This window comes from Myotis nattereri (assembly GCF_964212035.1).
Source record: "Myotis nattereri genome assembly, chromosome: 16".
NCBI classification, from domain to species: Eukaryota; Metazoa; Chordata; class Mammalia; order Chiroptera; family Vespertilionidae; genus Myotis; species Myotis nattereri.
The window spans coordinates 54824666-54851352 of NC_138091.1; the positions used below are offsets into that span (position 1 = coordinate 54824666).

General features: G+C 64.3%; 2 protein-coding genes across 6 annotated transcripts in view; one reads left to right on the forward strand and one right to left on the reverse strand.

Moving 5' to 3' along the window:
• Window positions 1-97: 97 nt before the first annotated feature.
• PGS1 (phosphatidylglycerophosphate synthase 1) lies at window positions 98-26380 on the forward strand. Of its 4 annotated transcripts, none has more exons than XM_081110348.1 (10): window positions 98-339; window positions 7816-8005; window positions 9839-9916; window positions 10263-10362; window positions 11042-11231; window positions 12384-12562; window positions 13389-13910; window positions 19933-20081; window positions 22922-23043; window positions 25903-26380. In XM_081110348.1, the coding sequence occupies exons 1-9, from the start codon at window positions 206-208 to the stop codon at window positions 23033-23035; spliced, it is 1656 nt and encodes a 551-aa protein (XP_080966474.1). In that variant the 5' UTR covers window positions 98-205; the 3' UTR covers window positions 23036-23043; window positions 25903-26380. The 4 variants fall into 4 exon arrangements, 2 of the variants coding, with proteins under 2 accessions (XP_080966474.1, XP_080966473.1); XR_013997003.1 differs by having other exon boundaries at window positions 182-339; window positions 20006-20081; window positions 22916-23043; XR_013997004.1 differs by having other exon boundaries at window positions 182-339; window positions 20006-20081.
• DNAH17 (dynein axonemal heavy chain 17) overlaps window positions 24845-26687 on the reverse strand; it is a gene marked incomplete at its 5' end in the record, with an annotated part of 65708 nt that continues 63865 nt past the window's right edge. For both annotated transcript variants that reach the window (XM_081110337.1, XM_081110336.1), the window contains one exon: window positions 24845-25995. In XM_081110337.1, coding sequence (XP_080966463.1) covers window positions 25748-25995 — 248 coding nt within the window. In that variant the 3' untranslated portion in view covers window positions 24845-25747. The remainder of the gene's footprint in view (window positions 25996-26687) is intronic.

Below are 26687 nucleotides of genomic sequence, written 5' to 3' on the forward strand. Positions count from 1 at the left end.
CCACAGGGCTGCGGGGGCGGGGCCACAGGGCTGCGGGGGCGGGGCCACAGGGCTGCGGGGGCGGGGCCACAGGGCTGCGGGGCGGGGCCACAGGGGTGAGGGGGCGGGGCCTCCTCCCGCCGCTGCCTGTGCGCGCGCTGCCCCGTGTCCGCGCGCCGCTGTCAATAAAGTTTTTTCGCGCCGGAAGCGGAAGCCGCGAGTCTCCATGGCGGCGGCCGCGGCGGGGCCGGTGTTCTGGCGGCGGCTGCTGGGCCTCCTGCCTGGCCGGCCCGGGCTGGCCGCGCTCCTGGGGCGCCTGTCCGACCGCTTCGGCCGGAACCGGGACCGCCGGCGCCGGAGGTGAGAGGGAGGCGGGTGGCAGCGGGTCCCCGTGTCCCCGTCTCCCACGTCCCGTGCCCGCCGCCCGCAGGTTCCCTCCCGTTCTCCGCAGGCTCCCTTCCCCGCAGGCTCCCCGCGTCCCCGCCTCGGCGCCCGCCCGCCCGGGGAGGGGGTGGCCCTGCGGGCTCCCCGGCCGCGCGCACTTGCCCGGAGCGCAGTGCGTGCCCTCGGAGGAGACGTGACAGCCCCGACGCGGGCCTGGGGCTCAGAGGGACCTCCCCTGAGTCACGCCGGCTGCGGGGGCCGCGGCGTGAGTCAGCCCGGCCGGGCGTCCGCGCGGGGTCCTCATCCGCCGGCCGGGGGCCGTGAAGCAATCCCGAGTCGGGGCCCTCGTCGGGCAGGGGACCCACCCCGCCCCCTCCGCGCGCCCTCGAGGACCTGCGCTCCGGGGAAGCACGGGAGGGAGTTGCGTAAGCGGCGAAGGGGCCTCCGGCCTGGGCTCCGGGTAAACACTCGCCGCCTTAAGAGGCCTGCGCTGCGCTGAGAGGGAAACGGGGGAGGATGCTCTGTGCGCAGGACGTGTTTTTATTAGACCCGAGCCTTCCCTTCCTCCTTAGGGGGAATGTCTGCGCCCTGCGCCCCTTGCGTTGTCTCAGGTTTTCATCGGTGCCTCCTGGGTGCCGCGCTGTGGTCCCGTCCCGGGTGCAGATTCTAGGGAAGGGGTGGGCTTGCTCCCTATGTGCCGGCGGCTGGAGGTTTTGAGCAGAAAGAGTCTGATTTAGGGGAACTTGGAGGTGCTGGCGCCAGGGCCTTGCCTGCTGGGACTCTCGGAACCCTACCGCCCCCCTTCCCCCCCAAGGCTTTTCGGGTTCACAGGATTGCGGCCAGGGGCGTGGGCGTGGCCTCTCCACTTGCTGGAACCGGCTCTTCGCAGAGACCAGTCCGTTCCTGGGACAGCGAGGTCAGGTGACTCCCACAGCCCGGCCTCCAGCTACCGAGAAATCTGTTTTAAAGTTTCAAGAAATGTCCTCTCTTCCAAGCTGTTGAGGCGATGTTGTCATCTCGCTGGATGTGTGTACACTATACGAAAACCACTTGATTAATCATTGTTTAACATTGGGATGGATTGCTAAAGGATGTTGGGCAATCTGCACGAATTCTTCTCAAAAACAGTCTTCTTGGGGTGTCCTTTTTTTGGGGGGGGGTCGGGGGCCATGCGTCAGTGGGGATTGTCTGAAATGGCAAAGCCCTTTTTGTAAATAGTGCCAGGAGGTGCAGTGGCCCCATGGCTCTTGGTGATTAAACCAAGAGAGAGAGTTGTTGTTTTTCTGGGTCAACAGTGACACCAGAAGCTCGGTTAAATCACCAACAGACACACACCTGCCAGACGTTTGGGTGTTGTCATCCTTGGAAAGAACGCCTGTGCTGTGAGCGGTGTCGTTACCACGCCTTAGGTTTCTGACTCCTTGCCCTTTTCAGTTTGCAGGGTTTTTTTTTCCGATTCTTTGTGGCCTTGGTGTTTGGGGTTTGCGTGGCCACACACCCGTGACTGCTGGCTTTCGTTTCTTTTTCTTTGTTCAGTTGCACCTCCCAATTCCTCATTCCCCGAATGGTGTGGTTTCTTGTAACTCTGATCATTGATTCATTGATAATAGTTCTGTGTAGTCATGGGCTGAAATCGTTTTCGACTTGAGCTTGCCAGTCTGACCCAGCTGTCGGAGTGCCTGCCCGGTCCTGGCGGCTAGCGGGACGGTGGACAGGGGTTCCGTTCCTTCCCGGCAGTGGTTTCCTTTCAGTTACAGACACAGCCCTAGTGACAGAACTCTGCCTAAGGCTTCTGATAATTAGTGACCCAGAGCACTGCTGTTCTCTCTGACTCACGCTGGGTTCATCCATCCAGCGTGCATGTGGAGAGCACTGCTCTGCTGGGCCGGGAAACTGAGAAACCAAGATAAGGCATAAGATGCTCAGATCCATGAGCAACAATAATAGCAAAGTTAAGGTAGAAAAAGTCAGGTCCGTCAGAGGCACACCGGGAAGTCACAGAAGGCTTCCTGGTGGTGGTGCCCTCAGAGCCATGTGCTGGGAGAAGAGGAGTAGGCTAGTGAAGGATAGCGAGTGATCATAGCAGCAGGGGATCGCAGTGCGGAGGTCCCACGGCCTCTCAAACCATTTCCAGGAGCTGACCGCAGTTATCGGAAAGGGGTGTGGGCACTGGGAGTCAGTCAGTCCTCTGGGCCAGGAAGCAAGATCCCAGGAAGCAAGCTCTGCGATTCTGTGTCGTGATTCTGTGTTGTGTCTTGTGCTAGCGGTCCAGGCCTAAGGGGTGGGTTCATATGACGTCGGGACAGTGAGAATAGAGGAGAGGCTGGGGGGGGGGGCTGTGTAGAGGGGAGAGCGCTGAGGAGGTGGGTCCTGTTTCTGACTTGGGTGACTGACGTGGACGGCGGCACGGTTCCCCACAACAGGGAGAAAGGAAGGACCAGGTTTGGGGGAGGATGAGAGGGTAAGTTTGGGGCTTGTTAACCAGAATCCAGGCGCGTCCACGTGGAGGGGTCCCGTGGGCAGTTGCCTGGCAGGTCTGGAGCTCAGGAGGGGGAGACCAGACCCTCAGAGAGCTTTTTTGGAGTCATCACACTACACAGGGTTGGCTTGTTATCCGGAGCGAGACCTAGTGGGAAGGGTCAGGAGGGCGTCAGTGCATCGCCGTGAGCTCCCCTGCCATGCCAGGAGAGGTTTTCCTGTGGCTCCTGTGAAAACACGCACACTGCTTTCCGTTTGAGCTGCATGTGCCGAAAAGGCGTTGTTTTCGAGACTCAAGTCCTGTGTTCTCTGTTCCAGGCGTGTGTGTGTTGGGGGGCCGAGGGGGCTAACATCTCTGAGTGAGAAGAGGGAGACGTAACCGGTAGCCTCCTCTTTCAGTTCGAATTTCTTACGTGGTGACGTCAGATCAGCAAACTCTTGGTCAACCTGGTAGCAGTTTCTGCCCTGAGGGACCATCAGATTTCCAGAAATGACTGTTTCTTTGCACTTTGATGCTGGGACCCAGCCCTCCTTACTCATGAGGGCTAAGTGGGGTCCCTCCTGGTCTATTTATAGCAGTAGGGTGAGTGGGAGGGGGAGGTTTCCAATTAAAGCATGAGTTCCCCCAAGTCATTCAACTTTGACCTTGCATGGGTTTGCAACAGACTGACTTCCACGTTGTAGCTAAGTTAACGTTCCCAGGTGTCCCCCCGCAGCACGGTGCCGCTGGAGGACTAGGCGGGTCTGTCTGCGTCTGGACGGACAGACCCAGCCGGGGTTGGAGTGCGCTGATAGCTAACCCCCTTGTGAACACGGGCTCTCCAGGCTGCTGGGGAGTCAGGCTGGCCGAAGCGTCTGGTTCCTAGAGCTCAGGCTCGGCTCTTGTCCCCACTCCCTAGGCCTCGTGCGTGGGGCCAGCCCTGTTACGTGGGCTGTAGTCTGGCTTCTGGCCCCGTGATGCAACCGACTTGGTTTCTGGCAAGTCAGGAGGAGGGCCTTCTGCCGGTGCGTGGCCAGATGCCGGCTTCCTGTGGGGGCTCCACGGGCCTGGGCCTGGCGTCACCTGCGGGAATTGGATCCATCACTTCCGGGCAGGCCGGGTCTTGCGTTAGTCAGTCAGGGCTGCCCGGCCCGGGCGCAGGAAGTCCGGTACCTGCAGGTAGTTTCTCGAGCCTTTCTCGGGAAGTGTTATGACTGTTGCTCTTTTCTCATTACTTCACTTTTTTTTTTTTTTTTTTACATTTCACTGTATGGCTGGGGGGAGGGGGGAGCTTTTCTTAAAATCGTAGTTTCTGAAAACATGGAATCCAGAGAGCTCAGTTTCTTTTAAAAACTTCCTTCTTTTCTGGTTCATTTGCACGGATGTGGGGGGACCCAAGCCACAGAGCTTGTCCCACAAGTCTTAGCGTTCCCACAGTTCGCGGAGCTTCAGACCACGGCGCGGAGCCGCAGTGGGGACACTTAGCCAGGGCGGTGTGCGGACTCCTGGCCGTCCTGAGGTCAGTGTCCGAGCCCAGCCTCGGACCTCGCCATGTGCTGGTCCCGGGCCCACGTGCCCTGCTTTGGAGGAACCTGGGCGGCTGCTCACGGCGCCCGCTGTCTGCGCCGAGTGGGAGGGAGCTCCCAGGGACTCAGGCTGTTGTCACACAGCCCGAAAGGGAAATGCCAGGCGTGCCTGTGTTCCCAGGGCCAGTCAGCGTCAGCTTGGTGAACTGGAAGACTCCTGTCTTGTCAGGAAAGTGAGGGGAACTGCCTTCCGTTTCCTGAGGCTGCCTTGCAGGCGTGTCCACAGCATCTCAGCTGCTTCCGGCTGGCTCGTGTCCCATGCCATGCACGGGGAGGGGGGCAGGCTGCATGGTCCTGTGTGGCCAGGTGGGCTTCCGCTGCCCTCGCTCAGTGGTGGAAAGCCTTACACCATGTGGCCGAGCCTTCCCCGAGAGCCAGGCGCCCTGGGGGTGCCGGAGCCTGCTCTTTGGAGAGGGTGCCAGTCCCATCGCACCTTGGCGAGTGGGGGCTGGGGGTTGGTTCGCATTGTCTGTTTGGAGTTTGAATGCCGAGTGTCCCTGCTCTGGCCCAGGCCCCATTCTCTAAACGCCCCTGATGCCCGGGCGCAGAGTGGGCACTTCTGTAACCAGGAAGGGAGCGAGGTGCTGAGAAAGGGAAACCCAGGGGAGCCCAGGCCTGGTTGCGGGAATCGTGTGTGTGTGTGTGTGTGTGTGTGTGTGTGTGTACACACATCTGGCCATTCCCTACACGTGAGTGTGACGGGGCTGTGCGGCCAGCTTCCTGCCCCCTTGGGTCCCTGGGGTGAGGTTTCTGACCTGGGACGCGAGGCTCCTTGGGAAGGCTCCCTGGGTGAGGGGAAGGCAGCGCAGGTGCTCGGCCCCTGGGGCACAGGGAGACTGCAGGAGGCTGCTGTGCAGGGGAGACCTCTTCTGAGAAAATTCCCCGGGGCTCCCTGGTGGAGAGCGGGAACTAACGGCCAAGGGGTCTGGTTGAGCTGGAAGGAAACGGATGGGTCGCTGAGCGGGCTCTGGGGGAGCCAGCCGTCGGCGCTCAGATGGGGGCTGCTTGTGCCTCCGCCTCCCGAGGCAGCCAGGCAGCGGGGCGTGGCCGGCCCAGCCTGCGCTGCCCCTGCGGTGCTTCCAAGGACACTGAGCCCCTCCCTGGCACCTCCCTCGCTGGCGATGAATTGCCCTGAGGCTGGGCCTCCTCCGCAGCAAACCCCCGAAAGCCAGTTGGCTTTTGCTGCTGCTCCTCTCAGACTCAAATAAGCCCGTCGGTGCACAGATTCCACAGGAAGCCACGGGGAAGGCCTCGGCAGATCCTGGGCTGAGGCCCTGGCGGGCGGTCCCCAGCGAGAGCTGCCCTGCAGGGACTCGCATGGTGGTGGCCGTCGCCGAGCCTGCCAGAGGCCTCTCCCAGCAGGACACCGGGGGCCGTGGGCTGACACCCACGTGGAGCCCTGGGCTTTCCTGGCGACGGTGGCTTCGGCCAGCTCTGCTCACACCTCCCGTCCGTGCCAGGTTTGAAAGCTGTTGGCCGGCAGGTGCCAGGGTGTGGACAGCCCAGAGCTCGGGCATCCCTTGAAGCACACAGACTGTGTGTTTTGATCTTATTTAATTAATTTTAGCATTTTTTCTTGTGTTGTTCTCCCATCATTCCAGGTGTGTAAACCTGGGAGGCCAGGTTTGTGAGAGGCAGGGGCTGTGCCGGCTCTGCCTGTGCCCTCCAGGGTGCATGTCGGTGCTCACGTGGTGACTTGGCTGGAGGCCCAGGTTGGCGCTCTCCCTCTCCCGGGGCCTGTGCCAAGGAGGTGGTTCCTCACCGGTGAGCCGGTGAGCCTCCTGGCCGCAGGCAGGATGCGTGGGGACCGGGTGCGTGGCCTGGGCCAGGTGACTGGTCTTTCTGTTTTGTTTTGTTTTTGTTTCTCCTCACCTAAGAGTATTTTTCCTTTGATATTTAGAGAGCGTGGAAGGGATGGGGAGAGAGAGAGCGAGCCAGAGGTTGAGCCTACAATCGAGGTACCTGCCCTTGACCAGAATCGAACCCGGGACCCTCGGTCCGAGGGCTGACACTCTATCCACTGAGCCAAACCAGCCAGGGCCGGGGTCTTTTTTTATGGTTTATGGTCCGAGCCTGGCAAGTACTGTGAGACGGGAAGGGAGGTTGACCCTGGTCAGATAGACTGTTTAATAGTGAACCTTAGACTTCAGGCCGCTGGGCTTCAGACGGGCGGCCTCCCTCGCCTCTGGTTCCCGTTGGACAGCGGAGCGCTGCTCCCCCAGGTGGCCTGAGCCCCGCAGTTTGGGGAACTGAGGCCGCAGTCTCTTGTTAGCTTCTCGGCCTTCATGTGAGCTGCTGGGAGCCTGGGAGCTAGAGGAACCCAGCAGGCCGATGCCCGCCTGCGCGTATGTGGGCCACCAGCCCTGAGGCCGGCGGGGGGGTGGGGGGGGTGGCAGCTGCGCCCACCGCTGCCCCAGGCCTCCCGCCCCCAGGCTGCGGTGTCTTTCCGGCTGACTACGGTTTTCTTGGCGCTGAGGAGGCTGGGCAGACCGGGGCTTTCTGGGAAGCACAGCTGTGGGCCACCTGGCGCCGTGGGGCCGTGGACCGGCCCTGGGAAGATGGGAAGATCGGTGGTGTCACGAGGCAAGCCGTGAGGTCACCTTCCTGGAATCCGTGGTCCTTCCCCCAGTCCCTCTGGGGCCGGGGCTCCAAGGTCACAGGCTGAGGAGGATTTTCCTGAGGAGGATTGGCGGGAATTCCCGCCGGGTTTGTGCACGTGCCCCTCCCTGCCCACAGGTGTTCCAGGCCCGGGGCAGCGTCCTGCCGCCGCCTCCTCGGGGGACTGTGGGTCAGGGGACAGCTCCCTGTGGTCGGCCCAGGGCAGCCCCGGGGCGACACGGCCCCGAAGGAGACCAGTGCAGCAGGGAGGGCCGTGCTGTCACCCGGCGCCTCTTGCGATGACCTCCCCTGTCCTCCTCCTGCTCCAGCTGTCCTCTCCCTGCCCGCGTGTTGGAGAGAAGACTTTTCTACCCTTGAGGACATTTTATTCCACTCGCTGTTCAGTGTATGCGAGACCTTTGCTTTGCTGTCCCTTCCCTAAGTGAAAGCCCGCTGTCTCCTGGGCCCTGCCGCGGGCGGGCTGGGTGCAGCGGGGCCCTGGCACTCGCAGGCCGCAGGGCGTAGCCAGCAGTGGCTTCCGGGAGCTGCTGGGAGCGCTAAGTCTGGAGGCGCGTGGGATCCACGTGAAGGTGGGGTTGTCCACAGGCGTCGGCACTTCTCAAGCTGCTTAGCTCGGAGCGGCCGAAGGGAACCTATGTGGGGAGTGTGAGTGGGCCACTTAAAATGGCCTAGAAAATCCAAAATTGGCAATAAAATAAAATAAAGATCCCTCTCTTCCTCTCCCCAGTAGCGGAGAGAGACGTTGAGGATGCGTCTGTGAAGCTTGACCCTCTGTGTGTCTCTAACCAGGTCACCATGGCTGCTGTTGGCTCCTTTGCTGTCCCCAACTGTCCCCCAGGTCACCTCCCCGCCCTGCTGCCTGTGCCCGGAGGGCGTGCACCGGTTCCAGTGGATCCGAAACCTGGTCCCCGAGTTCGGCGTCTGCAGCTCCCACGTCAGGGTGCTCTCAGCCCCCACCGAGTTTTTTGAGCTCATGAAGGTGAGTTGTATCGAAGGCAGAGCACCGTGGGCAAGGCGGAGCACGGCGGGCGGGGCGGTGGGCGGGGCGGAGCGCGGTGGGCGGGGCGGCAGGCGGGGTGGAGTGTGGTGGACATGTGGGTAGGGGCTTCTGGTGTGAGGTTGGGCACGTCCTGGGTGGGGGCACCTTCTGTTCTGGAAGCTTTTAGTGGCTGCTCAGCTCACTCCTGTGGGCTCTGCCTGTTCCAGCTTCACAGATGGGTGAGTCAGCCGTGGTCCGAGCTCCCCGGTGTGGCTAAGGTGGAGCAGCCCAGGCGGGGGCAGTGAGGGCAGGTCCTGGCTCCGGGCCTGTGGGCAGCCTGCTCCTCTGTCCTGTGCTGAGGGGGTAGCCCCCAGAGGGGAGGCATGAGGGCATGCCTGGCGGCCCTGCTAGCAACGGCCGGGAAAGAACGAGCCTGATTCTAGCCGGGCACCGCGACCTCTGCCCTGGAGACACCTCCCACAAGCCCGTCATCGGTGGGCATCGTGTGCGGGGTGCAGACCCAGTGGCAGAGTCGTGGCAGCGCCTGGGACCTCGGGCTCTGGTTGTGGCCCCTGCAGCCCTGGTCCTTTTCGGGTACAGTCTGTGCCTGAGGAGCTGCTGAACTTTGCCCTTGGGGGTCCCTCAGGAGTTCATGCGCCTCTAGTTCTCTGTGGTTGGACTGCTAATTGGCGTGAAGTAATTCAACGCTAATGATATTTTATTGCCATGAACTCCTGAGTTCATACTAACAGTGGTGTGAGAACCCAGGTGTGAGGAGTTCACACAGCCGGCAAGTGAATGCTGCGCGCTCTCTTCTTTAGCCCTGAGCTTCCTTCCTGGCCGGCTCCTTCCAGAACGAATTCTGTGTGCGTGTGCGTGTGCGTGTGCGTGTGTGTGTGTGCATGTGGCTGTGTGTGTGTCTCCCATCCCCCCAGCCCCTCGCATGTCCCACACGCCCACGTTGGTGCCAGTGCTGCTGAGGCTGTGTGCTCTGTGCTCCGCGTGGCCGCGCGGCTCTCTGCGTGGCTGGAAGAAACAGGCTCTTCTTAGTGTCCTCATGGCCTCCAGGTGGCTGGCTGAGTCCCCATGTGGTGACCCCCGGCCGGGAGGCGGCTGCACTGTGCACCTGCTCGGCGGGCAGGGCTGCAGAGACCAGGAGGAGCCTGGGGTCCCGTAGCCCGGAAAGGAGCCAGGCCTCCTCCCGCCTCTGAGCGGCCCCGGGCCAACGTCGCACTTCCTGCACCAAGCGGGCTGTGCCGCCTGGACAGAGCGTGCAGCCGGTCCCGCCGGCCCCGTGCAGTGGAGCGGGGGGCTGCGCAGGGCCAGGGAGAGGACACGGCTGTGGGGCTGATGCGCTGTGTTGTCTTGAATGTGGGGACGTTCTGTTTGTGTCTCCATACCTGTCATTCTGCATTTCAAGGGTAATACGTGCTCCTCGTAAAACTCCGGCCGCGCAGGTTTGCGCCCTCGCCCTCCCCCAGCTCTGCCCGTGTGTTCCGCACGCCCTGCACACACTCAAACACACGCAGGTGTGTGCGGGCGGTGCGGGTGGAGCGCGGCTTGCACTGTGCTCAGTGATGGGCGTCTCAGCCGTGCGTGAGGCCGTCGCAGGCGTGTGCACGCCCTCCCGTGTCTAGTGCAGGTGCATCACGCTTTAACTTCACGTGGACTCACGTGGACTCACGCGGACTATTTCTAGGGAGGATTGTGGGTCCATCCGCGTTGGGGTCAGGATAGTTCAGTGTGGGTGTTGTTTGCCTCCACGGTCGAGGACTGTATTTTCTCAGCGACGTGGAAATGATGGTTGAGTGCTGAGACGTCCTTTGCTTTCAGGGGCAGATCCAAGCAGCCAAGAGGCGGGTCGTGATGGCGTCTCTCTACCTGGGGACAGGTCCTTTGGAACAGGAACTGGTAGGTTTAGGGGGAGCAGTCAGGTGGGAGCAGGGCATGGCCTCCAGACCTCACGCTGCCAGCTCTCGCTCTCGTGGCCACAGATACTGGGCATGAGGGAGGGTGGGGGAGGGCGTGGGGAGGCCTGGTCCTGGCCTCTGACCTTGCTGGTCAGTATCCCCCTCGCCCTGCACAGGGTCCCCGCTGCTCTGTGTGCCAGGCTGCTCCCGAGGCGGCCTCTTGAGGAGGAGTTCCATGGTGCCAGCTCTGAGTGCAGACGGGGTGTGCCCAGGACGGGGGCATGGCTGGCACGTGGGTCATTCCTAACACACAGTCTCCCCCTGGGTCTGCCCTCTGTGTTTGGTAGGTGGACTGTCTGGAGAGCACGCTGGAAAAGTCACTCCAAGCGAAGTGTCCTTCCGACCTCAAGGTGTCCATTCTCCTGGACTTCATGCGGGGTTCCAGAGGTGGGTGCGGCCTTCCCTCCTTCCCAGCCTCTGTCCCCACCTCCACGCAGGCGGGGCTGTGAGGACGGATTCCCTCTGTGGTGGGACTGCAGCCCCAGAAAAACAACTGAGGCAGAAAGAGTTGTGTGACCCCCAGGGCCCACTGCTTTGGGCAGGCTGCATCGGGGTTCGGGTGTGTCGCCAGCACCCACCTGCTGGCCCGTGCCCTGTGGCTTCCTTCTCCCTGCGGTGGCCTCTGACGGCCAGGCCTTCTCGCCACGGCATCTTGTCCGTTGGAAGAGTCGGCACCCTGGTGGCCAGATCAGAGCTCCTTGGGCCCTGCCTCGCCCAGGCCTGGGGCCCTCCGCTGGGGGGCTGGGGGGCGGGCTTGGGTGGGCACGTTCATCACGCAAAGCAGAAACGCCAAGAGGGAGGGCAGGTGGCACCCCCAGGAAAGCTGAGGTGGGTGACCAGGAGCAGGCCAACGGGTGCTGATGGGGGAGACAGAAGGTCTCCTCACCGACCACATCAGCCCCGCCCTGAGCAGCGGGCGACCAGAACAGAGGTGCCCCGAGCTCCTCTGCCCAGAAACAGCACCAGCTGAGCGGGCAGCACAGGCACGTGGGCCGGTGGCAGGCGCTGCGGAGCTGGCTGCCTTTCCCGGGGTGAACCCTGTCCTCCCCGCTCGCCCTGTGCTCAGGCAGGAAGAACTCCCGCACGATGCTGCTCCCGCTGCTGCAGCGGTTTCCGGAGCAGGTCCGCGTCTCCCTCTTCCACACCCCGAACCTCCGCGGGCTGCTCCGGCTCCTGATGCCCGAGCGCTTCAACGAGACCATCGGCCTGCAGCACATCAAGGTGTACCTCTTCGACGACAGCGTCATCCTGAGCGGGTGCGTGGCTTCCCTCCGCCAGGTCTCCCAGCAGCAGTCTCCCTGCCCGGGGCCCCGGGCCTGCTGGCACGTGCAGTCCACTCGCCTCTCTCCCGTCTGTCTTGGCACCGTGTCCGCCCTGGAAGCTGGACGCCCACAGAGGTTACCCGGTAGCCAGGTTGCCAGGATAGGGAGGCAGCTAGACGCCCACTGGCAGCTGAGTGGATGGAGAGGTGGTGTGTGCGCACAGTGGGATGCTGTTCAGAAGAAAAAGGACGCAGCCTTGCCGTTCGTGAGCACGTGGGTGGGCCCATAGGGTATTCTGCGAGGTGAAGCAAGTCAGACAGAGAAAGACATGCTCTCACTTATACGTGGAATCTAAAAAACAACAAAGTCACCCTGAAAACAAAACAAGGACCCACAGACACAGAACAAGTGGATGGTTGCCAAAGGCGAGGGCGTGGAAGGCTGGGCACAAAAGAAAAATGAGTCAGTAAATAAGAGTCTGTCAAACTCTTCATTCTAAAAATACAAGGCAGGCCCTGTTTATTGAGGACCTACTGTGTGTCAGCCACTACGCGAGGCCCTGTGTGTCTCCTTTAAATTCTCACAAGGACCTGGGCCGTGGGTTCCTCACTTTACACACCAGAAACCAGAGATCAGAGAGGACGGGTGATGTCAGGCAGAGCCGGGAGGGGACCCAGGACCTGAGTCTAAAGCAGCCGTGGGCAAACTACTGAATAAAACTAATGAAAAAAAAGACAGTACCCTTTTATGTAATGGTGTTTACTTTGAATTTATATTAGCTCACACAAACACTCCATCCATGCTTTTGTTCCGGCCCTCCGGTCCAGTTTAAGAACCCATTGTGGCCCTCGAGTCAAAAAGTTTGCCCACCCCTGGTCTAAAGCATGGGCACCGTCCCTGCACCGGAAACCCGCCCGGCGGTGGGCATTTCCTCTCCCAGGCGACGTCAGCTCCGAGGAGGGCTGTGCCGGCCACTCTGGCCTGTCTCTTGGGCGTGGTCATGCTCAGTAGCCAACTGCTCACTGGCTGCTGCCGCCGCTGGGTCCTGATCCGATTGTCACCCTGCTCCTGCTGGGTGTCCCGAGGCCCGTCACCGGACCGGCTGCTGCGCGTTGGCCCGGTCCTCACCTGCTCTTCCTCCCGCAGCGCCAACCTGAGTGACTCCTACTTCACCAACCGCCAGGACCGCTACGTGTTCTTGCAGGACTGTCCCGACGTCGCGGACTTCTTCACGGAGCTGGTGGACGCCGTGGGCGACGTGTCCCTGCAGCTGCAGGGCGACGACACCGTGCAGGTGGTGGAGGGCATGGTGCATCCTTACAAAGGTGGGCGCGGCCATGCTGCCCCCCTGAGCCGGGGACGTGAGGGCCGAGGAGAGCAGCTTCTGTGGCCTTGCCTAGGGCCTGGGACCCCGGGTGGCAGGGCCTGGATCTGCTTTTGTCACTGGAACCAGACAGACCCGCTGGCCATCAGCCATGCCCTGTGGGCAAGGGAGCGGCTGGGACGGGGCGTGGGGACGGGAGCTTGGGCCTGGCCTGGCCAGCGAGCCGGAGCCTGCCCTGTGCTGCCAGGAGGGCAGGTGCTGGAGCTCACCCTCCTCGGCCGCTCCCTCCCTCCCTCGCCAGAGGCTCTGCGCTCGGCCCGCTGTCGTCTGTGCTGCCGGCCTGGCAGCCGGCTCTCTCTCGGGGCCTTCGTGTTCCTGGGGTTCCGTGGCCCTGGCTTCCTGGGGGCCCCTAAGGTCTGCTGCTGAGTTTACGAGTGTCAGTGCGCAGGGCAGGGGTTAAACCCAGACCCACCAGACCTGGCGGGGTGCTCCTTGGGTCCCCCCGATGGACGTGTCTGGGCAGGTGCCCAGTGGAGGCCTGTCCGTCCCCGGGGTGGGCTCCGTGCCGCCCTGCCTGCCACCAGCCGGACGCTCCGTTGTGACCATGAGCTTTTTCATCTCCACACAGAGCGCAGGGGCACCCTCTTCCCTCGGGTGGGAATTAGTACCGGCACGCTCGCCTGTTGTGCCTTTGGTTCCCAGAACCTAAACTGTTCACTCTCTGGCCCCACGGAAAACATGGCCGATCCTGGCCTAACGGAACAGGCCCCGCAGGCAGGGAGGGCAAGAATGAGCTGCCCTTTAACCCCCTGCCCCGTGCCCCTCAGGTGACCGGGCTGCGTACTGCCAGGCAGCCAACGCACGGGTCATGGGTGTCATCAACGCGGCCCGGACCCGCCAGCAGATGCTGCACGCGCAGACCTTCCACGGCGACGCCCCCGGGCCCCGGGAGGACGCCGCGGCCGCTGGCGACCGCAGGCCCGCGCCAGACACGTGGATCTACCCGCTGGTCCAGATGAAGCCCTTTGAGATCCGGATCGACGAGGCGGTCACCGCGGCCCTGCTGACCGAGGCCGAGTGCGGGGCCAGGGTCTACCTCACCACCGGCTACTTCAACCTGACCCAGGCCTACATGGACCTGGTCCTGGGCACGCGGGCCGAGTACCAGATCCTGCTGGCCTCCCCGGAGGTGAACGGCTTCTTCGGGGCCAAGGGGGTGGCGGGCGCCATCCCGGCCGCCTACGTGCACATCGAGCGGCAGTTCTACCAGGAGGTGTGCAGCCTGGGGCAGCAGGAGCGGGTGCAGCTGCAGGAGTACTGGCGGCGGGACTGGACCTTCCACGCCAAAGGTACAGGCCAGCCCGCGGCCTCGCTGCCCTCTGCCTGCACGGCGCTCACGCAGCCTCTCCTGTGCGCCAGTCATGGGCGTCGTGCAGCCTTCCCGGGCGGTGGCAGGGCGGGAGCCCCTCCTCCCCCATCCCGGCGCCCCCGCAGCGGTGCGTCCCCCTCAGGACTCAGGGTGGCAGGGGGTCATGTATTTGGTCCTCAGCAGCCCGTTTTCGGTCTCTCCCTCACCGTTGCACTTTGGGGAAATTGAGGCTATGCCCTCATGGCGCCCACATGAATGGCGCTGCGTGACAGTGGGTCCCAGTCTGCGTTGTCTGTGAGTCAGGACCCTGGGGCAGCCCTCGCCTCCCTGGAGCGGCCGTGTGCACAGTTTCGGGGCGTGACCCGAGACCTGAGACGTGTGGGCAGATGGAGCTGTGCTGAGCAGCGGGTCGCCCATCCTTGGGGGAAACCGACCACCCAGTGGCTAGTCCTGCCTCCAGAGGGAGGGGGTGGGGCGCCGGGAGGTGGTGCTCCCTCCCTCCTCGGCGCTCAGAGGCCTGTCCTGCTTCTGGGCTGTTCTAGAGGCTTCGGAAAAGCCTCGGCCGCCTCTCGGGTGGGTCCTCTCATCTGCTTGTCTGAGGCGGGAGGTCCTCTGGGCGCCTGGGGTTGCACTGGGCTGCACTGCGGGGAGCCAGGTCTCCGGCCCGGACCCGCCCTCTGGGGACAACCTGCTGCCTCCAGGGTGGTTCCGCTTCCCACGTGGAGCTCCACGGGCCTGCTCGGCTGGTGGCATCGCCTGGTCGGCGGGAGTGGCCCATTGTTCCCATCCCAGCACGTGTCACCGGCTAAGCCGGCCGGAGGTCAGGTGTGTCAGCAGGCAGGCCAGCCGTGGAGGGTGCTGGCCGCACCTCAGCTCTGGCTCTGTTACTTCCGAGAGTAGCTGTGCCCGGGGAGGGGTCGTGACAGAGCTGGGCAGCGGGAGGGGGTGTGTGTGCCTGGAGCTGCCCGGAGGCTGGGCAGGGCTCCCTCGGCCTCGGGTCCCAGCTGGGCCTGGCCCGTCCCGAGGCTGCGGTTCCTTCCCCGAAGCCGCGCTGTGCAGTGACTCCCCGGTTACCGCTGAGACAGAAACGCCCAACAGGCTTTTCCAGGGCATCTCGCCTTTTCCCGGATGGCAGGCCCCTGCCACTCCCCTCTGCCCCGCCCCACACGGGTGGGGCCTGCCGTCCGGGAGACTGGATTGTGGAGAGGCCAGGAATCCCGGGCGTGTGCCTGCATGTGTGTGAGGGGGAGGGTGCGTGGAGCAGGGGCTCACCCTTAAGCCAAGAGCCAGAGGTCAGAGGTCACTCAGTGCTTAGCGGGAGGCCAGGGTCCTTCCTGCTTTGCAGCTCTCATTGGTAGTGGGGAGGGGTCTTAAGGCAGCCCCCTTTTCTGGCTCCTCTTTTGATGGTCACTTCCCCCAAAGCAGCCTGTGTTGGAGAAGCCGGGAGCCAGGGGGTGGTGTGGGGTTAGAGGCTGCGGGGTGGACCATTGAGTGACTGGACCCTCTGCCAGGCCCGTGCTGGGTGCAGGGGTGTGTCTGCCAGGGCGGGTCTGTGTTTGGACCCTGACCATTCCTGCCCGCGGCTGAGAACCCGAGACCACCATCCCCTTCCCCAGGGCCCGGGGCAGCCAGGCCCCTCTCGCTCCTCCTGCTCCCACGAGCCGGCTGGGAGGGGAGTGACCAGACCCGGCTGTGTCTCTGGGTCCCAGCATTGCACACCCCGGGCGTCGGAGGCCTGTGCTGACCCTGTTGGTGGCCCCGTGAGCCTGGTGACGCCGGAAGCCCCGCTTGGTGCCTGCCTGTGGGACGCGGGTGGCTGGGTGGGGACAAGCGACCTGTCGGGAAGTGACCACACCAGCTGCAGGTGCCGGGAGCAGTCCTGCCGGTGACCCGCGCGGCTGGGCGTCACTGCGGCGTTTTCCGTGTTCCAAGGCTGCAGAGCAGCTGGGTTTCACGGGGGCCGGGTTCAGGCTGCCCCCCGCACACGGGCTGATTTCTCAGCAGACGCGGGTGTCTGTCACTTAGTGGGCGAGCTGCCCGAGAGCCAGAGGAGCCTCCGCCCTAAGCCGCACGGGAGACTCCAGTGCAGCGGGCTCACCTGCAGAGGACGCTGCTCAGTGCGTCAGCGGAGGCTCCCCGTGGAGCCTCAGAGCCCGGTCCTCCGCCTGTGTTCACCTTTGGCAGAGGGGGCGGGACTCGGTCCAGTGTCTGTAAAATGGGTGAGGCTGAGAAGGGTGACCTGTGCGCCTGGGGGACAGGCTGTGGGAGTCTCGGGTCCCCTGGCGAGGAGAGGGGTCCCGGTTACCTGTCGTTTTCTTCACGTGGGTCACGAAGCCAGAGGTCTCACCTGCTTCTCAGCCTCTGCAGGGGCCGCTGGGAGGTTCCTCGTGAGGCCTCCGCCAGCCGTCAGCTCTCAGATTCCTGGTCTGTCGTTCCTGGGGCCTGGCCTGGGCGCGGGCAGCGTTGCTGGCCGTGGGCTTAGTTCATGTCCGCCTTCGTGCTGTGCAGGGGTCAGCTGCCAGGCACTGCATGGTCCCTGTGGCAGCTCACGGGTAAGTTCTCTGATCACTGAAAGTTTGTGCCCTTAAGTATTTACTTATTTATTTTTATCTCTGCATGGGCTGCCCCACCGCACAGCCTCCCGTGGTCAGCAGCCAGCCCCAGGGCAGCCACGCTGTGGCACCGATGACCCGACTGACACAGCAGTGCCACGGAGTCTACAGCGCGCGCTGGGGTTCCCTTGGCGGCGTGCTTTCTGTGGGTCTGTCACACAGGTTTCCACTGCCCTGGAGCCTCTGCTCTGCCTGTCGTGTCCCCCCCTCACCCCCCGCGGGCCTGGCAGCCACCGCTTTCTGTGCGGTGCCCACAGCTTTGCCCTGTGCACACGTCAGGTGGGGACCACACAGTGGCAGCCTCCTTCGGGACAGTGGGTAAGGCCTGCGTCCTCGAAGCAAATTCGTTCTCACTGCTGGATGCGCTCCTTGTCTGGATGGGCAGCTTATCTGCGCACCTACTGAGCGCATCTCGGTTGCTTCTGAGGGTCCCCTTTGCACCCTGGCCCTGGTGGAGAGTGGGGCCCAGGGGGCCGAGCGCAGAATAGCTGGTTCCCCTCCTAACCAGGCAAGGCGGGGCCGTCTACCTGCCATCCACGTGCCAGCAGACTGGCCCCATGTGCACGTGAGGTGTGTAGGCCTGTGCTCGTGGAGGGGCGGTCTGCGGGGGAGCAGGAGGCTGCCCAGCCCTAGCAGAGGCCCCATCCACGCCGGAACGCGGGCTCAGCTCGTGGGCATGTTTCAGGGAAAGGGTCAGTGTGAGTTTGAGACGTTGACGTTGACTCACCTGGGCGCAGCACTGGCCTTAGCACCGTGTGTGGCGGGTGGGGCCGGTCTCGGTTGAGAGGTTTCTGGCTCAGGCTGCAGAAACCTGTTAATGATGATGAGAATCGCCACTGTTTTTACTGCTTCCCGATAGGCCGCTTGGCGCAGTGCCCGAAAGGGAACTCGCAGTGAGAGCTGGGCAGCTCCACCCTGGTTGCCTGGCACACCTGGGGCACGTCCCACTGGGGAGCCGGCAGGTATGCTCGGGGCTGGGCCACGGTGCGCACTCCCCGGCCTGCGTGGTCATGCCTGCTCCTCGGGCCAGGACGGCGGGAGCCGTGCCGCCTTCCGCCCCCTCGTCGCTGCGGGGTATGGGGGAGCCGAGGAGCGGGTATCAGTGCGTTGTCCTCGGCGTGGTCCTCACTGGAGGGTCATTTACTCCCAGCGTCGGGGGAGCCGCCCTGTCAGACAGCTGTTGGCCCAGGGCTGCTGTGCCCGGCAGCATCCGAACACGGGGACACGGGGACTCACTCCCGCCCTCCCGAGGCTTAGCGTTTAATGAGGGCAGCGATAAGCGGGCGATCTCTTCAGATGTAACGTCAGGTCAGGCTGTGGGGAGGGTTAGGGAGACAGCAGGGCAGGGGCTCCATCCGGGCTGACAGGTCGGTTAGACAAGGGGGCCACTGAGAGGTGACACTGAGGGCAGAGAAATGGGAAGCAGACAAAGGCAGGTGCCCTGGAGGCAAGCGCCGTGGGAGCTGGGGGTCCTCTGGTGCCCTCCTAACGAGGCCGGGCCGGGCGGCGTGGAGAAGGGGCTGCAGGCGAGAACCCAGCGGGAACTGGTGTCCCCCTTTCTAAAGGGCTCCGTGTGCAGCGGTCCCCTGGTCGGGACTCCAGTCCAGCCGTCCTGTCCCCTGCTGCCTGCCCTGGTCCCTCTCTGAATGCCCGCACCAGCTGCAGAGCCCTCCCTAACCTGGGGTTTCTGGAATCGAGATGTGGGGCCAGAGGTCAGGCCGAGCGAGGGGGTGGGGCCTGATAACAGGTTTCTGGCTGCTGGGAAGTGTTTCCTGGCAGTGAGGCTGCCTGTAGGCACCCGGAGCTCCCGACACGACACGAGGGAGGAAACAGCTCAGCGGGCCCTCACTGTCCTCTGCAGCCCCCCCAGCTGGGCAGGGCGCGGCTCGCTCCAGGCTCCAGGGCGCTCACCACGAGGCCGCCCGTCGCACCGTTTATGGTCTCGATCAGCTTTTGGGGGAGAAAGTCGGCAGTGAAACTAGAACCTGGGGGTTTGGAGGTGGCCAGTGGGGTGGCAGCTGGGTGCCTCTGTGGTCCTGAGGGCTCACCTGCAGTGCAGCCGGGCCAGAGGACGAGGAGGGAAGCGTGGTGTGCCGTGCTTGCCCGGGTGCCTGGGGGGCACTGTAAGCGTGGCCTTGCCGTGCAGCACAGACACACAGTGCGCAGTGTCGCGTGATGATAAATCTGTTTGGGGTGGCAGTTAGGAAAATCGGGTCTAAGAAAGCTTGTTTGGGGGGGTTGCTAATGAGAACAGATGGCAAAGCAGAGGTGCATGTGGGGGGCCCATCGGGGTGGGCCGCCTACCGTGAGGGCCGAGCCCTAGGTTGCCTTGCAAGGAAGCCGTCCGTGTTTGTGCAGATTTTACAAATACAAGGGCCCTAGGACCAGGCCCTGTAGCCGTACGTCCCCCCCCCACACTCCCCCCCCCGCCCCCGCCCCCTGTGGCGCAGGAGTCTTGGCTGGAGGCAGGTGGGTGAGCCACATTGGCCGTAGCCGTGTCACCCGTGCGGGTGGCAGCCTCCCCCGCCCGCTCCCTTTCCCTCTCCTGTGCCTCTGAGCAGCCGGGAGCTGGCGACAGGCAGCACTGAGTGCCTCACCGGTTTAGGGGCTGCTCTCGGCATCGGAGGGTCAGGACAGTGATGGCGGAACAGGGCTCTGAGCCTGCTGTCTGTGTGGAGGACAAGCTGGCATTTTCCTTGGGCCCCCAGGCCATCTGGAGCAGGGTCCCGGGCCAGCCTGGCCACCTTGTGGTCTCTTGACAAGGCAAGGCGGTGGTCTAGTGGGTGGGCCGTTGATGGAGCGATCACACGGGCAGCAGGCGGCTTTGATGTGGCCCCTGCGTGCGTGTGCGTGTGCGTGTGCGTGTGCGTGTGGAGGGTCAGGCCCTTTACAGGAAGCGCCGTCATCTCTTTCCCAAGATGTTCTTGGAAGTGCTCTTGCCTGAGTGAGAATTAGGAAACGGCTGCTATTTTAGGAGCTCGGTGTGTGTTTCATGCTGCTCGCTCGTGACCGTCTTGCTCGGCCGGGACCCTTTGAAAAGGTCATGTGGGCAGAGGAGGGGCCGAGGGGGGCAGGGGCGTAAGGAGGCAGCTGGGAGGAGGGGAGCCCTGCACCGCCAGGTTACCTCTAAGAACCCACCTGTCAGGCGTGGCAAGAGGGGCCCAGGGTGCAGTGCGGCAGGAGAAGAAGGACGTTCCGGGGAGCCACCTGGGGGGGGCGCCAGGCCGCCACGGATCTGAGGTGCCTGCACCTGCCGGCAGCTCCTGGGACCTGGTGGAGAGCAGGCCCAGGGGAGCCCAGGGGAGCAGGCCCAGGCCCGGGGGCTGCTGCTCTCAGGGAGCAGGGAGGCGGAGCCGCTGTGCTCACTGTGCACCTTTTCTCTTCCCGCAGGCCTCTGGCTGTACCTGGCCGGCAGCGGCCTGCCCTGCCTCACCTTGATTGGCTCTCCTAATTTTGGGTACAGGTCGGTGCACCGGGACCTGGAGGCCCAGATCGCCATCGTGACGGAGAGCCAGGCCCTGCAGCAGCAGCTGCACCAGGTGGGTCTGCAGGTGGGGTTTCCCCGGGGAGGGGGTGCTGGTCGCTTGAGGGCACTGAGCCGTGAGGATCCCTCGCCAGGCAGCGGTGGGGGTGCGCCCAGCGGCCAGCTCTCCTCGGCTGCTTCCTGGAGGGAGAGACTCGGTTCTCCCCAACCCCTCCCAGGAACGCGGGCCCCTGGACAGGTGCGAGGGGAGGAGCCAGGCTTGCTCGGGTCCTGGCCCGTTTGGGAGGAGCTTAGGCAGCACCCCATCATCTCAGGAAAAGACCCTCCCAGAGAGTGGGGAGGGAGAGGCAAGAGGAGGGTGCCCCAGGCGGAGGGGCCGGCAGGGAGCAGCATCTGCAAGGGGAGCCGGAGAGGCCGGAGACAGGAGGCTGTCCGCAGAGATGGGGGTGCGGTGCGGGGAGGGGGGAGGGCAGGGATCACAGGGCTGATGCCCCGCTCACACATCTCTGTGCCCTGGGTCAGTCTTTGCACCGACGGTTTGGACTCTGTTTATTTCAGGTGGTTTCCCTGGGTGGTGGTCTGGCTTGGCTTGGTTGGGGATTGCGGGCCTGGAGGTGTGCCAGGCCGGAGCTGGGCTCCTTGTGGCAGGCGTGCAGGGTCTGGAGGTGGGCACAGCAGGCCCAGGGAGCTGCCTGCCCCGTAGGAAGGGGCGGCGCTTGCACAGGGCCCTGCCCTCCCTGTGGCGGCAGGTGTTTCGGTGTCGGGGGGAGAGCAGAGTTCCTGGGAGAGCTAGTGCCTTCACCGACGTGCGTGCCGTCAGCGGGGACAGCGCAGGCAGACTTTCAGGAACCGAGCACCGGCCGTGCGGCAGCGACCTGGCGGCACTCGCGCATTTGAGGCCTGTCCGGCGTCGCCTGAGCGTGGCGCAGACAGCACCGCGGCTGCCGCCCGGAGCCCGCTGGTCTCGGAAGCTTTTATTCTCGGTTTGGGAATGGCTGTTGCCAAACTGTGGGAGCCTTTGCTGCGGAGGAAGTGGCCCGGCCGCGTCCCTGGGATCTGCCCTGCCGTCCGGGACCTCGGTGCCGGGAAGGCTCCGCGGGGCGAGAGGGAGTGGCAGCGGCCGTGGTCCGGGTGAGCCCCAGAATCTGCTCAGCTCAGCAGGTTTCTGCCGCGGGCCCGGCGGGGGCGGCTGGTGCCGCTTTCGGGGTGACTGGCCTGGACTTCTGCCTCCCTGTGCGGAGCCGGCCTCCAGAGGAGCCTCGACCGGGAGGTCCAGCCCCAGACAGCGGAGTCGGGCGTGTGAGCTTGGCCTTGGGCCAGGACAAGGTCTCCGTGGTCCAAGCTGGTTGGGGGAGCACGACCCCCAGGCTTGGCCCTGGGTCCTGGGACTGGCTCCGCACCCCACTTCCTGAGGAAGGGGACGGAGCCCACATCCTAGTTCTCGAGAAATGCTGGCGGTTGTGGTTGGGAGCTGCTGTCCCAAGGGACATGATTGGGATAGCTTCTGTTTCTTTCCAAACCTGACTCCCCGGGGCTGTGGACTGTGGGGGTGGCAGCCCACCCCGCGAAGGCTCCTCCGTCCTCAGGCACACTGGCATGCAGAAGCGTGTTTCTAGAGAATTCCGCCTGTGTCTGTGTCTTGGGACTGCGGCCGCCCCCGGGGAGGCCCGGGACTGCCCAGCCACCGGCCTCAGCACAGCCCAGAAAGTCCCTGAAACCCGCTGCGGCCCGCACCCTGGCGCACGGAGCTTCGTGGGAGGGAAGGCCCGGGGTCACGCTGGGCACCGTGGGGGAGACATTGTGTCGGAGCCCGAAGTCCCTCCCTTCGCTGAGCACCGGCAACAAAGCAGAAAGCTTCCTGGTTTTGTTCGGAGAACATGGTTTACCCATCGTGACCCCAGAACAGCCTTGGGACCCGTCAGCTGACTTCCTTCTCCTCCTGCGTGGAGTCTGCAAGGAAGCCTGAGGCTTCTGCTAATTTAATTGAGTTCTTGGCTGCACATTCATTGAAGCAGAGGCTGAGCCGGTCTGTGGGGACCTCTCACACCAGCCCCCCGAGACGGACGCTGCCTGTCCGTCAGGCTCTCAGTCAGCGCTGGGGCCCTCGCAGCAGCCGCCAGGACCTGGGGCTCGCGCTGGGCCGGGAAAGGCCGGGTGGGGGGCCGTGTGGACCCAGGCGCAGGGGTCCCCCCAGCCCTGGCAGGGAAGCAGGGGCCGGGTCTGCGGTGCTCCCCGGCACGGTGGCCTCGCCTCCGCAGGGTCAGGAGCTGGCAAGGGATGCGCCTTCGCTCCGCCCCCGGGAGCCCTCCGCCCCCCGTGTTTCCCTGGTGCTGCTGGTCGCCCAGTGCACGGGCACCTTCATGGCCGTGGCTGCGGGGTCTCCGCGGGAGTGGGGCTGGGGCAGCTGACAGCCAAGGGGCTGGGGGTCCAGAGATGGACCCCAGTCCCTGCGAAAGCGAACAGGAAACCCTCCCTCCTTCACTGACCGAATGCAGTTAGTGACTGGGCTTAGAAAAGCGTTTAACGGGGTTTAAGTCTGAACGTGATAACCGTTCCTGGGAAAAGTTGAGAAAAGCTGGAGACGCTGGCCCGTCCTCTGTGGGGCCGAGCCCAGGCTGCCGTGTGCAGTGAGGGCTGCCCCGTGGTTCCAACGGCGCCACAAGCCTTTGCCAACGAGAGGAGAGAAGTGTCTCCGTTAGAACGTCCTCCTCAGAGGGCAGCACTCGGGAGCGAGGGCAGAGGAGCTGTTTCTCTCCAGCCGGCTCTCACTCTGACGTGCCTGCTCCACCTCATGTGGGTCACGTTTAGAAACGCGGCTTGGCTTTTCTAAGGAAGCTTTGGGGGACGGGCTGGCCGCCCGCGGGACCCTGACCCTGTGCTCGTCCCCAGGAGCAGGCGCAACTCTACCTGCGCTCGGGCGTGGTGTCGCCCGCCACCTTCCAGCAGCCCGGTCGGCAGGTGAAGCTGTGGGTGAAGATGGTGACCCCGCTGATCAAGAACTTCTTCTGAGGACACAGGTGATGCCTCCGGTGCCGCGTGCCCCCCCCCCGCACAGCGCCGGGTCGCTGGGGGCAGGTGGTCACTCGGCCCCAGCGGGTCTGCTCACTGGTCACATACGAGTGTCTCGGGGCGTGGACGGGCACAGCGTGTGTGGCGCCCGCTGCTGAATGAGCCCGTCCCCTCTGTCGGGTGCCTCCACCGAGTCCAGGGCCGGCCGTGCGGGGTCAGCGTCACGGGTGGTTCCGTGTCCCCTGCTCGGAGCTGCACGTGGGTCAGAGGCAGGAGGAGTGGGGGAGGGTGCCCTCTGCTCGGGGAGGTCCGGCTTGCCGCCCTGCAGCCGTGGCCCACCGGATGAGACCGCCAGGCAAGATCATGGGAGCCAGACCTCGGGGCTGTGCCCGTCTCCCTGGCACTGCTGTGCCGTGTGCCTGCAGAGGCGCGGTGTTCTCCGCGGCAGCTGGTGACAGGACCCGCAGCGGGGGACTTGTCCAGGTGCCAGGGGGCCGGGCAGGGTGCGACTGCCACTAGAGGGAGGGACCGTCCTCTGCTCTCACCCCAGCTGGCCCACCGGTCCTGGCCACACCGGGTTGGGCGGGAACTTTGGGCCTTTGGCTTGTGGGGGAGGGAGAATGAGGGGAGTCAGAGATGAGTGAGGGCTGTGGCCGGCGTTTTTAGCCTGGAGCTGTGTTTACAGCGAGGGTTCCCCTGGGTCCCCCTAGAATATAAAACCTCAGCCCCCACCCCCGACCATTAGACCGCGCTGTGCCCGGTGAAAACGCCCGCAGGAGCTCCTGGTGCCGTCAGATGCCAGAGGAGTCTGCAGTCCCAGTCGCCTGGTCGGCGTTTCTCTCAGTTCAGGCTTTCGCTGCCTCTGACAGAGGGCCGCGCCCTGTGACTGGGGACGTGGCCTGTGACTGGGGACGTGGCCTGAGTCTCTTCTGATCTGTGGGTTCCTTAATGTTTTACTGGCTCACTCGCAGCATTTCCGTGTCCCCTCCTCCGTGTCCTGGGCATTTATAAAAGCCCTGCCACGCCCCCCGCATCTTAGGGCACAGACTGCAGACCGGGGGCAGGGACGGGACAAAGTGGGTTCTGTCCCTGCACGTAGCCTGGCCGGTGTCACGGCTCCCTCCCAGGGACTGGCGGCTCTGGCGGTTCTGGCTCTGGTGGTTCTGACGTCCCCTCCACAGGCCCCGATGGCTCCAGTGCTGGGCAGCTGGTGGTAGACCGAGGGCATCTGCGTGCCCAGAGCCCGGCCGCCTGAGGGCTGAGGCTGGGAGGCGGCTACTGCACCTCAGTCAGCTGTTTGCTTCCGACTGGTTACTCACTTGTCCTGAGGGCCCATCAGAGCAGAGAAGCCCAAAGAATGCTGCCCAGGTTGTGTCTGCTCGGAGAGAGGCTTTCGGTAAACAGCGCTCACATTCCTGCAGGTTCTGTGGGACCAGAGCAGTCACGGGCTCCCACGGCCACCCCGCCTGTCCCCCCCAAGCCCTGTCCTCCCCGCGCCTCTCCCTGTCTCCGCTAATCACCTTCAGGACGGCCCCGGCTGCCCCCCAACCTCAGCCCCGGCCCCCTGGCTCCCCGGCTCCCCTCAGCCAGGCGCAGGACCAAGTGCTGAGACGCAGGCAGGTTTACCCGTCCTGCTCTCCTGTCACTGACGGTCCCACGGGGAAGTTTGGAGAGAACGCAGGCAGCCCCCAGTGTGTAGTGGGAATGAGCACAGTTTCAGGCCCCGAAGGCAGACTTGGGAAACCTCCCCGTGGGGTGGTTATCCGGGGTTGACAGGAGGGCCTGGTGGCCACTGGCCTTCATCTCCTGTCCCTCGCGCCTGGACGGAAGGACCAGTGACCCCTCCTGGCCAGTGGAGGTGGTTGCTGGGCACCTGGGCTCCTGGGCCTGGACTACTGCCTTCCTGGCTGCAACCCACCCTCTGGGCCCAGGAGGGAGGGCTGAGGGGTGATTTTCTCTCCCCTCTTCCCGGCCCCTCCGGGCCCCCGGCTTTGAGTTAGGCTGTGGGGCAGATACCAGGCGTGCAGGACGGGACAGAGATGAGGAAGACGGAATTGCTGCCCAGTGAGGGGTTCTGTGTGGAAGCCTGTGAGCTCCCAGCACACACGGCTAAGTTGGTCCCGACCGAGTCCATGCTCAGCCCGTGTGGATGTGGGCAGATGGTGGGGACGCACTTCAGCTGCGTGGAGATGGCACCTGTGTGTGGAGGGGCATCACCATAGCCGAGAGCGTTCTCCCCCGGAGAAGGGGGTGGATGATGCTTCGGGGGCTGGAGGTGGCCGCTCCTGTGTACGGGGCACACCTGTCCCCTCACTGGGCCATCGGCACCCAGCACCTGTTGAGGGGCACGGCCGCTGGTCCTGACCCTCCCTCCCAGCTGCCGGTGGGAAGAACGTAACCGACTGGCCCTCCTGGGAAGTCAGCCTGGGACACTTGCCCTGGCTGCTGGGACTCCAGCCCTGTGTCCACGCCTGTGCCATGGGCCAGGCCCTGTGGTCACCAGCGTGGAGCTGACGGCCAGCCCAGAGGACAGGCAGGCACACCTCAGTAACTCAGTGGTTTTAATGCAACACCCCTCCCCCCCTCGCCGTCCGGCTGGTCAGGTGCGCACGCGCTCACGGGCCCTGACCGTGTTGACAGACAGCAGCCCTCAGTTCCTGTAAGTCCATGCTAGTCCCAGGGCGATGACGGTCAGGCCTGGCCAGGGAGTGGCTAGACCTGCAGGAGCAGCGCCACGGCTGCCAGCACCCACTTGGACGCCTTCTCTTTGGTCTTCAGGTTGAAGGTCCAGACGTAGGTGGGGCCGCGCATGCGTGTTTTGTACACGGGACACTCATAGATGTTCTTGGTCTCCATGCGGTCCACAGGGATGGCCTTGATGAAGATGACGGGCATGGCCGGCGTCAGCTCCTTCAGCCGCGCCTCGGCGATGACCCCGGTCTGCGTGTCCCAGCGAGCGCCTGCGGGGCAGTGCGGCCGTGAGCCCGGGAGGGCCGGAGGGAGAGCCGCTCGGCTGGCTCCGCCCCAGCGCACAGGCCTGGGCCGGGGCAGGGGCACAGGAATCGCTGAAGATGGAGTCGTGAGTGGGACACGTCGGGGCTTGTGTGACCGCCCGCACCCCACGGGGCACCGGGCCCAGCTCGCTGCTGCGCTCCACCCGTTCACACGGGATGTTCTGGAGCTGCTTCCACAGGCGGCCATTGCTCTGCCCGCCCGCCCCCGCCCCCCGCCCCGCATCCGCCTGGAACTGCTGCCTCCATTCAGGCCCCTGGTGTTTCCTCCCTGTTCAGTGATGTTTATCTTTCCCATCTGTGATCCCAAAATAAACGTGGAGATGGCTGCTGAGCTGGTCTGTGGTGTGGGAATGGGCCCGGCCCCCAGGGAGGGGAGGGGAGATGCCACCTGCAGGGGGGCAGGCCTGCGTGTGGCAGATGGGCTGACCCGGCGGTCTCCCCTCCTGCCCGTTCTTGGCCCCTCGGGCAGCTGGCGCCAGGCTCCCAGGAGGTGGACAGCCAGGCCCCCTTCCCTTGAAACCTGTGCCGGGCAGCAGAGGGCGGGGGGGTGTGGGCGGGGGGAGCACAGGGGCTGTGGCTCACCTGTCAGATGCACTTGCCCTGGGCCCTGCTCCCAGGCCTGGAAGGGCGGAGCCCCT